Source organism: Pyxicephalus adspersus, chromosome 7 (genome assembly GCF_032062135.1).
Source record: "Pyxicephalus adspersus chromosome 7, UCB_Pads_2.0, whole genome shotgun sequence".
Classification (NCBI taxonomy): Eukaryota; Metazoa; Chordata; class Amphibia; order Anura; family Pyxicephalidae; genus Pyxicephalus; species Pyxicephalus adspersus.
The window spans coordinates 77,222,308-77,238,289 of NC_092864.1; the positions used below are offsets into that span (position 1 = coordinate 77,222,308).

At 34.3% G+C, this 15,982-nt stretch overlaps 1 protein-coding gene across 5 annotated transcripts in view; it reads right to left on the reverse strand.

The window, feature by feature from the left end:
- Positions 1 to 2,688: 2,688 nt before the first annotated feature.
- CLEC16A (C-type lectin domain containing 16A) overlaps positions 2,689 to 15,982 on the reverse strand; it is a 333,014-nt gene continuing 319,720 nt past the window's right edge. For 4 of the 5 annotated variants that reach the window (XM_072419009.1, XM_072419008.1, XM_072419010.1 and 1 more), the window contains one exon: positions 2,689 to 4,333. In XM_072419009.1, coding sequence (XP_072275110.1) covers positions 3,981 to 4,333 — 353 coding nt within the window. In that variant the 3' untranslated portion in view covers positions 2,689 to 3,980. The remainder of the gene's footprint in view (positions 4,334 to 15,982) is intronic. The other variant, XM_072419012.1, reaches the window with a different exon arrangement.

A 15,982-nucleotide genomic window follows, 5' to 3' on the forward strand; every position in this document is an offset into this window, starting at 1 on the left:
TTCCCCAGTGTTATTTAATAGGTTGTGTGTGCAAAAAAACTCAATAACTTACACTATAAAAAACTCAATAGAAAAATGCCACATCTTAAACAACGCATATAGCAAGAGCCACATTTATTTTTCAAACATCTTACAGCTTCTTTAAAATAATTAATGTCATCATAACATCGTTTAGTAGAAAACAATTAATAATTGTTCTCATTATCCATTGAAAAATAATGCATCTTATGTATAGTAATACATAAAGGAAAATGTGTAATCCATGGAGTGCTGTAAATTGAATAATTTGAATAATAAAATAATAATAATAATAATTATAAAAATAATAATAATAATAAAATGAATATGTCTACATAGTACATACTAGATATTATCATTATTAGTAATAATAATAATAAAAAAAAAGATTTATACAGTGCAAACATATTACGCAGCTGTGTACATTAAATAAGGGTTTCAAATGACAGACAGATACAGACAGTGACACAAAAGAAATATGACAATACCAAAGCATTTGAAGTTGCAACAACGTTTAGGAAAAATGGTGCCATGCAAGGGTGCAAATATTTTGGCCATGATTGTAATTATTATGTCATTTTAGTAATAGTCTTGACTGTTTGCATGGCATTATAAAATCTGAAGACTACCAAAGAATTCTGGGATGCATTGTAGGGCTCAGTGTCAAAAAGCTAGGTGTCAGCCAGAGGTCATGGGTCTTACAGCAGGACAATGGTTTAAGACAAAGTACTGGAAAGTTGTGAAGTGGCCAGAGTCCAGATCCAAATGCAAAAGAACACCTGTGAAAAGATGTAAAAGCAGCAGTTGGGAGACGGAACCCTTCAAATCTGGGAAAACTGGAGCATCTGCAAAGGAAGAGTGGTCCAAAGTTCCAGTAGAGAGCAGTAAAAGCAATTAACATCAGTTATTTCTGTTAAAAAGTCTGCTATCAAGTAGTAAGTTGAATGTGCCAAATTTATGTCCAGACCATTTTTGACCTTTTCTGTGGAATGTCTCAGAATGAATAATTTTGTCCAGGCCATTTTTGCTGTGTTGTGTGGAATTTTTTTCTCTGCTTTTTTGTGTTCTTCCAGTGGCATATTGAATTTTTGTGCAAAAGGAAAGAAACAGAGAGGGTTTACGGGCCGATTTGTGTAGAAACAATAGTGATTATTTATTTATATATAGATTCATACATATTTAGTTCAATATAATAACACAAAGTTTAACCAGCCCATTGTATCATCATGGGGTGGATTCTGTACTAGACAATGTACAACTAATTCTTTACAGTAACCGTTGTAGTCTTAAAAACACTAGGTTTCACCAGCTGGGGTTTTCTTCAGGTGAGTATACAAACCACTTAACAGTCTATACAATAGATCAAAAATATCATTACATACATATTCATAAACACATAATTACTATTGTTTCAACACAAATCAGCCTGTAAACCCTGTCTGTTTTTTTCATTTTGCATATTAATTCAATCTAAAAATTCACAGGGAGGCCACCACATGATTGATCTTTAAAAATACGGGGATATAGAGAGATATTACCCCTTTCATTTTTAACTTCTTCACGTACAACAAAAGAAAAAAACATGACAATACCAAAGCATTTGTAATTGCAACAATTTTCTGGGTGAAGTGGCACATTTTTTTACATAAATGCAAAAGTGCCAATATTTTTTGCCATGATTGTAATTATTCAGTCATTTTACAGTATCATTCTGAATTTGGTTTAAATCTGTGAAAAAAGTTGCAGTGCTTAACTGCCTTGGCGATATTCCTGAGCGTGGCTTGGGGTGATTTTTACATGCCATTACATTGTAATCTGCTTTTAAAACATTGATCATAGTAAAAAAAAGTTATAAAAAATCCAAATAATAATCCAAAAGTTTATTCTATTATTGTACCTTTGTTTGGACAAATTTAAAAAATGTTTTAAATTTTATAATAAAGTTTATTTTATTTATAACTTTATTGATAAAATTATTTATAATTATTTGTTATATTATAATATATAATTTGTGTTTCAAACTTTATCATACCCAGGAGTTATTCCTAAGAATTACAGGCCTAAAATATTAAAAAACAAATTTCCACGCAAAACAATGTAATGCTTTTGACATAAAAATAGGAACATAATTAGAATGCCAGAGGGGTTAATAACTAAAATGACTCTTCATGCACTATGTTTCTGTAAACAGACCATCCAGAGACTATTGTAATCCATGTCACACATGTAAATAAAAGACAAGTAAATTATTCTTCCAGTGGCCTATTTCATTGACTAAACTAAAATGAGTGTACCTGCTCCTCAGTGAGTTGTAAAGTACCCTTTACAGGCAGTCATGATTAGTCTAAAAAGTAAATGATCCTAGATTATAGGGAATGTAAAGGACAATATATTTTTACAGTCAAAAAAAAATACTTTTGAAATAAACTGCCAAAAAGTCTGCTCTCTCTTTTCTTTTTTAAAAAAATTAAAATTTTAAATTAAAATTACTCTTACTGACAACATTCAAGGCTATCACACAGTTAATGAATTGAGTGGTTCTACACTTACAATACTGCTATAATTTTCAAATCATGATGTTTAACAAATTCTCTTTCATAAGTAATAAAATGCAGTGTAACACTTTTATCACAATATATGCAGCATAGTATATTATGCACAGAAACTGACTTGTGAAAAAAGTGGGCTTTATTAAATCCTTAACATACAATCAACTTCTCTAAATAAAACTGAAATTGCAGTGCCCATAGTTTCCTAAACTCACAAAGACTTGGAAATGGAAAATTATTCTCGTAATCAAACATTTTTTCAATTTAGCTGTAACTAACAAAATAATAAGGAAAAGAATGAACATGATGCAGAGCAACCCAAGGTACAACATAGTAATTAAAATATAAATTCAAAATCAAAATAGTAAAGAACAATAAATGTAAATAACACAACATGTCTTGGCACATAATACAGAAGGCAGTTGGTACAGTGGTATAAGGTATTTTGCTGATTGCATATGACAGTGAAGATACATTAACATCAGAAAATAAAAGAAATATAACTAATAAATTATATAGAGTAGTAAATATTTAGAATTCAGCTTCTCTCTGCATTTTAAAATAATAGTGTGCAAGTAGTTTGGGTATTTAGTTCATAAATCTCTGATGTGCTGAGAGTTTGGAAATTGGAATTATATCACAGTGCGCTTTTTATCCAAATCTGGCAAATTTATCAAAAATTACCCCACATACATCTATTGAAAAGCATATCTATCACAACACTGATGGTAAGCAGCAGGACTTTAAGAAAACGTGATCTTTTCAGTGCATTTTAAGCACCAGATTACTTCAATGAAGGTATGCTAAAAATACAGATTAACAGTACAGTAGTGAAAGCCATGATGAGGATTTGCAAACTTCAGCTATCCAATCCAATTAGTAACATAAATTAGGTGATTTTTTTTTTTGGCTTTTAATGGTTACTGTGTTTTCCTTAATCTCCCAAATCTTTGGAGTACTTTACTTGATAAACTCGCTAGTAATATTCTGGAGAGGTTTTTTTTTAAAATACCCCTCTTCAATTCTCCACATTGGTTACATGTTTAAGTGATGCAAAAGCATACAATATCAAAATATAAACTTTAAAGAAAAGCAATAGTGTATTTTTTTTTTTTTTTTAACGAAAAAAAAAAAAAAAACGCAAATAGTTTGCAGTAGCATGGCAATACTAAATATAGCATTTGTAGTAAGAAGCCACTAGCTCTTAGACATATATAGGCATATTCAAAATGTAGAGATGGCTTTTGTGTGACCGTGATGGAAACAGCCTAGATAATCTCTGCAGATATTCCTTAGCACAAGAGGAAATACCATTTATGCATGTTCTGGTTACTTGCCAGTCCCAATGTAGTCAATATAAATTTTCAAAAAAACTCAAATTGGGTTTGTATTACAATGTCACTGTCCATCATCTTACTGTTTTGTGTTACCATCAGCACTTTCTGTAACACAAAATTTAGCATTTTCACATTTCTGTAAGTCAGATTTCAGTGGAGATTCCAAAATAAAACTGAAGCTGTGAATACTGCATGGATCAATAGGAGGGACCAAAGTAAGAGATTCAACACTGAGAGAATCCGTATTATCATCAGATATTAAAGAAATTGTTGGCTGGGGTGCTGGAGTCAGACTAGGAGCCAAGTTGGTGATCTCACTGTCTAATTTTCGTAAAGAACTCTTTCTACTCCAAGTGGGAAATGACAGGTTGTCTTCAGTGGTCTCTATTTGACTGTAAACTGAAGGTTGGTCCATAATGGAAGAATCATCTGTAAAAGAAAAAATAATGAGGGCAAATTCACCACTGATGGTTGAGCCACCTTTTCCATTTTTCACAAATGGTAAATACACAACATGGTTTTCAAAGATATGAAGGTCCCCCCCCACCTCACAATCATAAAACACAAATTATACAAACATCATTGATTTTGCAAATGTTTTTTCAAGATATATTTATAGGTAAACCCACTATACTAGGGCTGTGTACACACATTCAATTATTGCCACTGAAAAATATCTTTCATAATTGTTTTAATATGACATAACTGTTTTAGTGACAGATGAATCAACAAGCGCTATACACACAGTGCTGTTCTGTTGTATAGAGGGAGGAGGGTTAAATGGCACCCACTGTGCTATCCTTGATTTACTTGTATTGAGGTCATCACTCATGGATCTGTCAGGACACATGTACACAGGTCAGATTCTAGCCTGGGACAAGGCTGACTATTCATATCAGGCGAGAATCATCTGTGTGTATATATATATATATATATATATATATATATACACACATATACATATATATATATATATATCTGTATATATATCGTGTAACATTGCAAATAACACAGAAAGACAAAATAATATCAAACTGGTTTCAAATAAAAAAATAAAATGGGAAGCAGTTCAGGGGTTTATTGTAGGCCTAAATGCACTAAATGTGTTAGTTATGTGTAAATGTGTAATATAGTGTGTGCTGATTTCTGTTTAAGCAGAACATGTATTTGGGCATGCTCAGAACCACACAGCTTTCTAAAAATATTCACTGTCAAGAACTGCTTATCGCATGAATGTATGCCACAATTCAAAAATATTTTAACTAAAAGGCAATATTCCAGAGCATTTTAAAATTTTATAATGGAAGGAATAGAGATAAAGGCATGCATGTGCAGGAAGTTAAGGAACTTCCCATTAGCATGAAGAGATAATTCTGCACAAGCAGTGGAGAAGAGACACAAAATAAAGTAGGCTTTGTCAGATAGGTTCTTAAGAAATCTAAGAATGTATTGGTTCATCTACTCAACTACAATTGAGTTGAAAGATCAATTAATTTTGCATGTATCATCCTCCCTGGTTGTAAGCCACACTTGGGGGTGAAATTGAGGGCTAACCTGGTCCCCACGAGCCTATGGCTTACCCTTGGCAATGCCCACCCGGCATCTGCATCCCCTGGGGGTGCAACTCCTACTGCGTCTTCTGGCCTCACGTCCTCGACGCGTGAACGCGGGCATGCAACATTTCTCTTTTATTAATATAAATATTAGTAAGGTCTAAAAACTACTGAACATTGCAAACAATTGTGGTATATTTTCTGTATTACATTTACTCATGTCTAAATATTAGGATGTTTTTTTTCTGCCTTCCTCTGGATCAACTATGTTTATAGGGTTTTATCTGGGATATGCTGGTTTCTAGTATGTTTATTTTCCTATGGGTTGAACTTGATAGACTTCAGCTTTTTTCAACCTATGTAACTCCAGTAGCAAGCTAAACTGTGTTGCAGGATGGGGAAACACAATAAGCAACTATATCTGCAGAAGGCAGGCAAAGAAAAAATGACACTGTATATGCTGCTTGCTTTTATAGAATTTGAGCTACAGAACTTTCAACTGAAAGCAAGATCCTTTAAAGGATATACATTAAAAAAAAGGAAATTTAATTACATTTATCATATTTTTTACCCCTTTTTTAATTATAATTAATTAAAAAAAGGGTGCAGCACCACCCCTTTAAGTCTTGATTGCCGCGGCAAATGGGAGCGCAAAGCCTTCGGGGATGCACCCTGGGAGGCTCTGGTTGCCCCTTCTGCATTTTTCCCACTAAGGGGAAAGCATTGCTTATCTCACGCATGCGCATAATTCAGGTTCCTTGAAGTTGCACTTCCCCAAAGATTGCCCATATTGAAAAATATAAAGAACATGTGATGTCAGGATCACTTACTTTAAGGCGACTGCTGTTTAAGGGTTGTTTATTCCTAAAGATATTGTTAGGCTTCACTCCCTGTGATAATTGGTTACATAGTAGGTTAAGTTGAAAAAAGACATAATTCCATCAAGTTCAACCACTAGGGAAAAAAACATATCCCAGATATAAAACCCTATGGACATAGTTGGTCCAGAGGAAGGCAAAAAACAACCCTGGTACAATTTGCTTCAACAAGGTAAAAAAAGATTCCTTCCTGATTCCATGAGGCAATCGGATGTTCCCTGGATCCAACAGTCACTGTTTTTTTTTACTTTAAAGCCTTAATACCCAGTTATATTCTGTGCTTCTAGAAAAACATCCATCTTTTTCTTAAAGCAATCTATAGTAGTTGCTGAAACTACTTCCTGAGGGAGGCGCTTCCACATTTTCACAGACCTTACAGTGAAGAATCCCTTCCTTATCAGGAGCTTAAACTTCTTTTGCTGCTTTTATTCCCAAACTCAATATCATTTATAAAGATGTTAAACAGTGAAGGTCCCAACGCTGAACCCTGGGGTACACCACTAATAACCGTAGACTATTCAGCATATGAATCATTATTTACAACTCTCTGGATGTGGTCTTTAAGCCAGTTCTCTTTACATTTACAAATTGACTTTTCCAAACCTATAGACCCTAACTTCCATATTACCCATCTGTGGGGTACAGTGTCAAATGCTTTAGCAATGTCCAAGTACACTATACCAACTGCTACTCCACTGTCTGCCTGTTTACTTACTTCCTCATAAAAAGAGAGTAAATTTGTTAGACAACATCGGCCTTTCTTGAAGCCATGCTGACTATCACTTATAATATTATTTTCTTGCAGAAACTGCTCTATGTGGTTCTTTATAATACTCTCTAGGACCTTTCCAACCTGGTAATGACTTTGACATTTACCTGGTAATGACTTTGCTCCCTTTTTGAAGATAGGAATCACATTGGCCCTACACCAATCCATCAGTACATTGCCAGTGACTAAAGAGTCTCTAAAAATTTGAAAAAATGGTTTTGAAATAACCGAACTCAGCTCTTTGAGGACATGTGGATGTAATCTATCAGGTTCTGATGCTTTGTCAATCTTAATTTTCACAGCTGTTTCTCAATCATATCTATTCTGTGACTCATTTAAGGCAGTGACATTGCTATTATGAATTTGGACTTGAGCTCTGCAATTTTTCTTTGTGTATACAGAGCTAAAAAAAAGTGTTTAGTAAATCTGCAGTTTATCCCCAGTTTACCAATCCAGCGACATCCTTTAGGGGCCTAAATGCTAAGATCTTTTTGGTATTAACATATTTAAAAAATGTTTTGGGGTTTGCCTTACTTTCCTTTGCAAACTGTCTTTCATTTTGATGTTTTGCACATTTTATCTCCTTTTTCATCTTTTGTTATATTCTTTAGTTTTCAAATGATGAAGGTGGTCCTTCATTTTTATATTTTTGAAATCCCCTTTTCTTGTTCCTTATGGCTTTTTTAACATCAGCTGTGAGCCACATTTTTAAATTTAGCCTCTTAAACCTATTATTTATCTTGTACAGTATTGTTGTAGTATTATCCAATCATTTCTGGAGGAGAAAGGATTGTCCGTATTCTAAAGGTAGCTAAAAATGGTATATATATATATATATATATATATATATATACACACTCTTATATATATATATATATATATATATATATATATATATATATATAACACGATATGTGTGTGGTTTACAACTTAGAACATTTTGTAGTACCAAAATGTTACATATTATATTTTAAAAAAGTTACACTTCTGAGCCATACATAGTAACATACAGACTTTGAAAATTGTCTTTCCCCGTCTATGTATCTAAAAATAGAAATGACAGAAATTATTACTATTTAGGTAAATTTGTAATTGGTGTTGGTTCTTGCCTTTGCTAAACATGAATTGTGTGGGCCACCTCTATGTTGCTTATAATGATCAAGGTAAGTGGATAGGAGAGAGAGAAAGAGATTTGAGGCTCAAATTTTTAGTGCAAAAATTTTGAATTGTGTATTTTTCTATTCAAAATTAGTACATAAATAATTAAAATACAATATTGGTTTTACACCCAATTTCCTGTGCCCTGTTACAGTCACAGGGTTTGGATATTTCTCCTATACATAAATGTTTCTCTATCAACAAGGTTAGTTACATATAATAAGACCTGTTAGGGTCACGTAAATCCCGACGCAAACTTGGCTTCTTCGGGGGTGAATACATAACAAGAAAAGTAGGAGATATACAATAAGTAATAAGTTTGCGTCGGGATAAGGAGATATACAACGGTAATGATATAAGTACATGTATGACCTAGGTGTATGTGTGCAATGTGGATAATCTTCAGTAGTAGGTGAACATATTCTAATAGTACATATGAAGACAGGAACAAAGTATATGATCAGTTTGACCATTTCATAACATACATGAAATACATAAATTATGTATGTATATAAATTATGGGAGCAGACAACTCATATAGTTAAATTAAAGTAGAGGGTGCGGATTCGCCATAAATTTTCCAATGATTTTTGTTATAGGGCTTCTGCCCTTACTTGGTTGGATTCACATTATGCATGCGCGGGCTAGTGCGAACACGTGGTTATAGACCGGAACTCATTTTTGTATCAATTCTTTTAAGAATTCAGGGAAGCACTTAGAAAAGCACTTCCGCTCCAATGTCTTATGTTACTACAGCCCTTACTAGTAGATGTCCTGATGCCTGTGCGCATGTGAATACTATTGTGCTAAATTAGACTTTATAGGGAAAAAAAAATACAAATTTAACTATTTAGAATTCTTCGCACATGTGAGTTAAATTGCGCCAAATGCGCTTATATGGGGTACCACACCTGCATTTGTACAGAAAATAAATACATTTAGATATGATTACTAATTTACATTTTAATACTGTTGCGGGTCTAATATTATGTGATTAAATTTTAGTTTATTGTCATTACAATATATATATATATATATATATATAAATTATTGTATTGAAAGGAAAACTTTTTCTGTAAACCACATAGTGATTTTAATCTGGCCCAACTGTTTCAGGGGGCCTTTTCTGGGCTATATTTTGTATATTGCCGTCTGCCTTAACTTGCCATGGAGAAAACCCTCCACAATGGCAAGTCCTGGGCACCTAGGGATCAGCTGGGCCAGATTACTATCATTATGTAATTTATAGAAAACGTTAGGATACGGACAATCCTTTCTCCTCCAGAATTGATTGAATAATACTACAACACTGTACAAGATAAAAAAAACAATTATCACAGGGAGTGAATCCTAACAATATCTTTAGGATGAAAAAACTTTTAAACAGCAGTCACCTTAAAGTAAGTGATCCTAACATTGCATGTTATGTTTTTCTATATATTCTTTTTTGGGAACTACAATGTAACTTACCATAAAAATTCTTAATATGTACATATTTTTCTCATTTAGAATTTTTATACTCTGCACCAATATTTTCTAGCAAAAAACTGACCTATCTTTCACCTTATTTGTACTACTTCTTCAAACAATCGTATCACCTGGAAACTAAGTAAGTAATGCAACAATATAAATGTAAACTATTTCATTGTACTATCACATACAGCTATAATTATAAACAAGTACCATGTAATATTTGACCATTGTTAAATTTTAAATTGTTTACCTTGAGCTGTACTTGTTTAGAGTTTTTTTGTAATATAAGGACATTGGTCCTGATTTATTAAACTTCTCCAAGGCTGGAGAGAATACACTGTCATCAGTGAAGCTGGGTAACTTAGCAAACCTGGAATGGATTTCCTAAAAGTCATTAGCTATTTGTTAGCAAATGTTTTAATCCTGGATCAGATCCATTTCAGGTTTGCTGGATCACCCAGCTTCACTGCTGAAAGTGTATTCTCTCCAGCCTCGGAGAACTTTAATAAATTAGGGCCATTATATGTGATTTTTCAATATTAGTCTAAAAAAAATCCAGAGGAAGCCTGTATGGCGAAACGCGTCGAGAATAAGAGACAAAAGGACAAAATTATCTAGAAATTACACTGGTCAACAAACATTTTCTTGTCAAACAGAATAAAGTCATTTTAGGTTATGTTTGATGCACTGATTCCAAATATGGTATTGGTTTTGCTAGATTGGCTCTAGTTTTTGAAATAACAACCTCAATAATAACCTTACAGAAAACTAATGAAACATGAAAATTAAGCAAAATTAAATAGATATGTCTACGTATACAAAATTAAATTTTTGAAATACATAATGTCAATATATTCTATATTCAGTATATTTACAGAACTAATCACAAAAAGTAATTGAAAAACTCAGTTTGTATGATTTCCTTTTATGCTGACGATCATCAAGACAATCACATTGAAGGCTCCGGCAGTAGTCTGCCATTATGTGTCTAATCCCATCTGCCCTGATACCTTTCTTCCATCACCTTTATATCTTGATGGAACCAAAGTTTATTAGAAATTTTTGTAAATGGCTATGGAGATACTGTACCTTTATACTCATTGAAGAAAGTGAAATTTTTAAAGTTTATGAGCAAGTTGTGTACCAATTCCTCATAATTTTGTGCTTTATGGTTACCCAAGAAGTTCTTGACTACATTGACATAGCTGTGTCAGGCAGAAGCTTCAGTATCAGTCATGTAACTTGTGAAATTTAAATCATTTATCAGTTACCGAATCGGGGGTCCATCAAAGATTGCGGCTTTACATTTTTCAGTACTTAATCCAGGGAAGAATCTACAAATGTACTTGAAGCAATCACCGTCCTTGTTCAGAGCTCTAACAAATTGCTTCATTAATCCCATCTTTATGTGTAGTGGGGTAAATTGGTATTTTCTTTGTCAACCATTAATTCATTATTACTAATTATTACCATTATTGATGTTTGCTGCACCTTTTTTCATGTTTTCCCTTGGAGGCCATGGCACTTTTTTCCAGTGATCTTGCTTTTCTCTTCTATCCCACAAGAAGATAAAACATGGGTACTTTGTGTATCCAGGAAGTGAGTTTTTTAGAGATAGAGAAAAGATCGGCTTTTTTAGGGCACAGAGTGTTTTTCATAAAACAAACTTTATTTTATTCGAAAATACTCTAAAACTTGACAGAGACGACCTATGCTAGTTCTAGTGCTAACATAGGAAAACTGAGCTCAGCAAAAGGTAAGCTTACGATACAAGTAGTTTAGGTCTTGATCAGACAGCAATAGTTTTGTTTCCCACCCGACGTGTTTCGACCAATAAGGCTTCCTCAGGGGTTTGTTGGGGAGACATGGTAATATTGCTGACATCTTTTTTGTGGAGGCCACTTTGTGTATCCACTTTGCTGTCCAAGTAGGAAGTTCACAATTTTTAAATCAACACATTTTGACCATTGGTGTTCATGATAGCAAAGCTTTTGTAAGACCATTTTGATATTTTCATATTCTTCTTTAAGTTTTGTTGAGTGACCAAGTGGAATTGATGCATACCAGTTGCCATTATGCAGTAAAACAGATTTCAAACATCGAGTAGCTTGTCTATGGAAAGCCTCTAGTCTTCTGCTCGGTATTCTGGAGCTCTGGACTAGTAGTCTAGGGATGTTACAACAGTACACAAAGTCTCCATCTTCACTGAAATATGGTAGGAGTGTCACATCTCTTATCTTATAAACCATTATTTTAACTTCTGATCTCAGACAGTTCTTTTCTTTTAGCCTGGATGCTAAAAGTTCAGATGCCTGTTTTGACAGACTTAGGTCACGTATTAAATCATTGAGTTCTTCTTGGGAGAACTGCTAGTTTGATGAAACACTTCCTTCACATTCACTTCCACTGCTAAATCCTGGATTACACTTCAAACCTTGTATATCCTCCATGTCAGATACAGGAATATCAGTGAGTGTACTGAACACTGGTATGGGCACATCAGCACCATGTGGCACAGGTCGACTTGCTGATTCCAAATCAGGGTACTTTTTTTTCTTTTAATGATTGAAATCTTTTACATTCACAGCACAAAAATAATAATCATTATGATAATTGCTGGGCTCTCACCATACCATAGGTACACCAAATTTCAAACTTCAGCTTCAGTTTACCATTTTTCCACTAACGTAGACACGCTACACAAGTTTTGCATACCATATGGGGAGCCCAATACTTATCTTAGTCCCCCAGTTTAATACCAAAATATGCAAGATATGCTTGTTTCACAAATTCTGTAATCTTTCTTCTGTGTTTTTGCTGAGAATATTCACCACAAATGTAGCAAAATACATTGGGGGAATTTAAACAACTCCTTCTTGAAGAACTCATATTTCTGTAAAAAAAGAAAATGTATCAATAAAAAGAAGGCAAAAGAAAGTTTAATGAAAGTAATGCTACATTTAATATATAAAATGCAAAACATTGGTGTAAAAAAAGATTTATAATATGCTGTGTTAACATTTGTTGTTGGTAAAATCGTCTATTCCGATTCCTGTATCACAAGAACTAGAGCCAATTCAGTGAAACTGATGTCATTTCTGGATTCAGCAGACCTGAAATACACTAAATATAGTAAAACCTTGGCAAGTGAATTTTTTTTTTTTGTTGTTGAGGGGTGTTATTAATTAGATCTATCTAATGGATATCCCAGGATCCACATCTTTTCTTTTCTACAAATTAGGAGCACCTGTCTAGTTTTGAAGAAACAAAAACCCCTACCTACTGCATGATTGCAATGCAGATTAAGGAAGGGTTGTTCAACAAGCATGCTATTGTGATATTGTATAATTTAAATTGTCACATTGTATTGTATACTCTCTAAAAAAGCACATGGAATATATTTAGCCAAAAAAACCTCTTTCTGTTGTATTCTTTCATACAATAATAAGATTAGTTTCTGTATACCTAGGGGTTGGCTATAGCATCATTTTTTACCCTATACACAACATACACTAGAAGCTTTCCTAAGTTCCATACGAGATGTAGGCTTCTGTTATGGATTTTTTAGCAGGATTGGGTACCACTAATAACACAACTCATCATGTTATTTTCATCAGATAAATTTTATGTGGGATTCGTAGTATTTTTGATGCGGATTTCAAAGCTATGTTCAGTTTTTCTCTAGCACGTCTAGATTTTGTGATGGGGCTAATAATATATTGTGTGAAATTCAGTATAAATACCTTTAACATATTACAACATTCAACAACAGTTTTCTTTTTTTAATGTTAGAGACCGCACTAATTGCGATTGATTTCATTTGTCATCATGCCTAGAAATTGCCTTAATGATCCAGACAGTTTCTGTTATGTGTGTGATTCATTCACAACGAAAGCACAACGTCACAAAATTGTCACAGAACTTAAAAATATATACAAATTATATTTTGGCTGTCCACTTGGTGACCAGGATAAATCTTGGGCTCCACATGTCATCTGTATCACGGACTGCAAAATCGATGTAAAGCAGCAACGCCATTTGCAATCCGATGGTGTGGAGAGAATCGCAAGACCATCTAATTGACTGCTATTGTTAGGTAAAACTATACACAAAATTGTATATCCTAGCCTCGATTCTGCAATTAGGCCTGTTCCCCATGATGATTCATTGGCAGTTCCTTCCGAAGAAGGTGATAAGGAATGCACTGGAATTGCAGCCAGTTACAACCCCGAATCATTGGATCCTGACTACTTGGTTGATGAAGATTTAGAACCAGAGACCTTTACACAAGCAGAGCTGAATGATCTAATATGTGATCTAAATCTCTCTAAAGACAAAGCAGAACTTGCTTCAAGGCATAAACAGAAGCGCTTGCTTGCAAAGGGTGTACCTGTAACTCACTACAGAAAACAAAATCATAACTTGACAACGTTCTTCACTAGTGATGGTTCACTGTGCTACTGTCATGATATAAATGAACTCTTTAACAGTTTGTCACAAGAGCATGTTCCTTCTGAATGTTGTATCTTCATTGATTCCTCTAAAAGAAGCTTGAAAGCAGTCTTACTGCATAATGGTATTTCCAAACCCAGTTTACCGATTGCCCATGCTGTTAACCTAATGGAGACCTAACATTAATTTACTACTTGAAGCAATCCAGTATAAAACACACCAGTGGAACAACAGTGGGGATCTAAAGGTCATTGCTAATGGGAATGCAAGGAGGAACATTTTTCACAAAAAATTGCTGTTTCCTATGCCTATGGGACAGCCGACCTACGGTAGACCATTATGTCAAGCGTGACTGACTACCAAGAGATACCTATAAGCCCGGATTAAGCAGTGTCAAGTTTCTGCCTCTGGTTGATCCGCATAAAATATTTCTCCGACCTCTGTTCAACCCAATGAATTAAAGCTGAAAGTCTGCAGTTCAACTGCATCTGAGTTGTTTCATTTAAAATGAATTGTGGTAACGTACAGAACCAAATTTAGAAAAATGTTGTCTCTGTCCAAATATTTATGGACCTAACTGTACTCTTGGTAGGCTTTGACTGCTTTGTGATTCTGTATATTGGGCTTGGTATTACATGCATTTGCGAGTAGTGTACTCTACTATGTGAACCCTCAGTAACGCTTTCATGGTTTATAAAACTGGAGTGTTCCAACTTGTCATCTAAGCCCACTGACATTTAACCAAACTGAAAAAATCTGGTGACTGTGCATATAGCCTATGAATCTTTATAGCAAAGTACTAGGGAACGGTTTAGAAAGCCTCAATGTTAGCTGGACGGGACTGAGTAAATTACACAATTGACGCATGTGATACCTGTGAGAAAAGAGATTCCTCCACAAGAAAAAGGTCAGTCCTGGAAAAGTAAGTATGTGCCTTGGAGTAACAAGTATAATTTTTTCTGTTGAATTAAGAAATACATGGTCTGGGAGATTAGGTTGCTGAATTCTTTGTGAGGTGTGATCACTGTACTATTGAAAATGGATGATTGGTTCATTGTGAGTTTTAGGGTGGCAATAAAATTCCCTTCTAGGATTTAATTAAGCATTTTAGTGTAAACAGAAGTGTAAACGGAACTCAGAGAATAAATCATTCCCAACAGATTCAAGACCACCATAGCATATCTAGTTGGCCCATGTCCACTGATAAAACTTTATAAGGCCAGTTCTTGCGTAAGATAATTGCCACCCCTCTTTTTTTGGTTTTATAGGTATTACCAATGACTTCCCCAATCCAAGTATCCCGCAAAGTAGCCTTGTCACTGTTTTCCAATGTGTTTCCTGCACAAAAACAACATCCGGAGATTTATGTTTTGGTGTGTCAATATTTTTTTCCGCTTTATCCGGCCACATTCCAGGATACTAATTTTATATTGGTGTGCAACATTCATTTGGGTTGAATTGGTTGGGGTTCAGAAGGTGTCATGGGCATGGCCAAGAAGGGGCACCTTCTGTTTGGCTCCTGACTTTTTCAGCGGGCCACAGTCCCAGAAAGTCCTAGAAAGCCGCGGCTAAGCTCAGAACAATATTGTAAAGATCATTGTTACCAAGTGTTTCCCTGAATAAACAAAACAGAAATCGACCCTGAATACCTGAAACCATACAGCTCTATAATCCAATTCAAACATTACATAACAATGTAGATTTTGCCTCTTTTTTTTTCCTATTTAAAGCCCTCTGCCTTTAAATCATGGCCAGAGGGCAAGGCAATAAATCTATTAAATCTTTAAAAGACAAT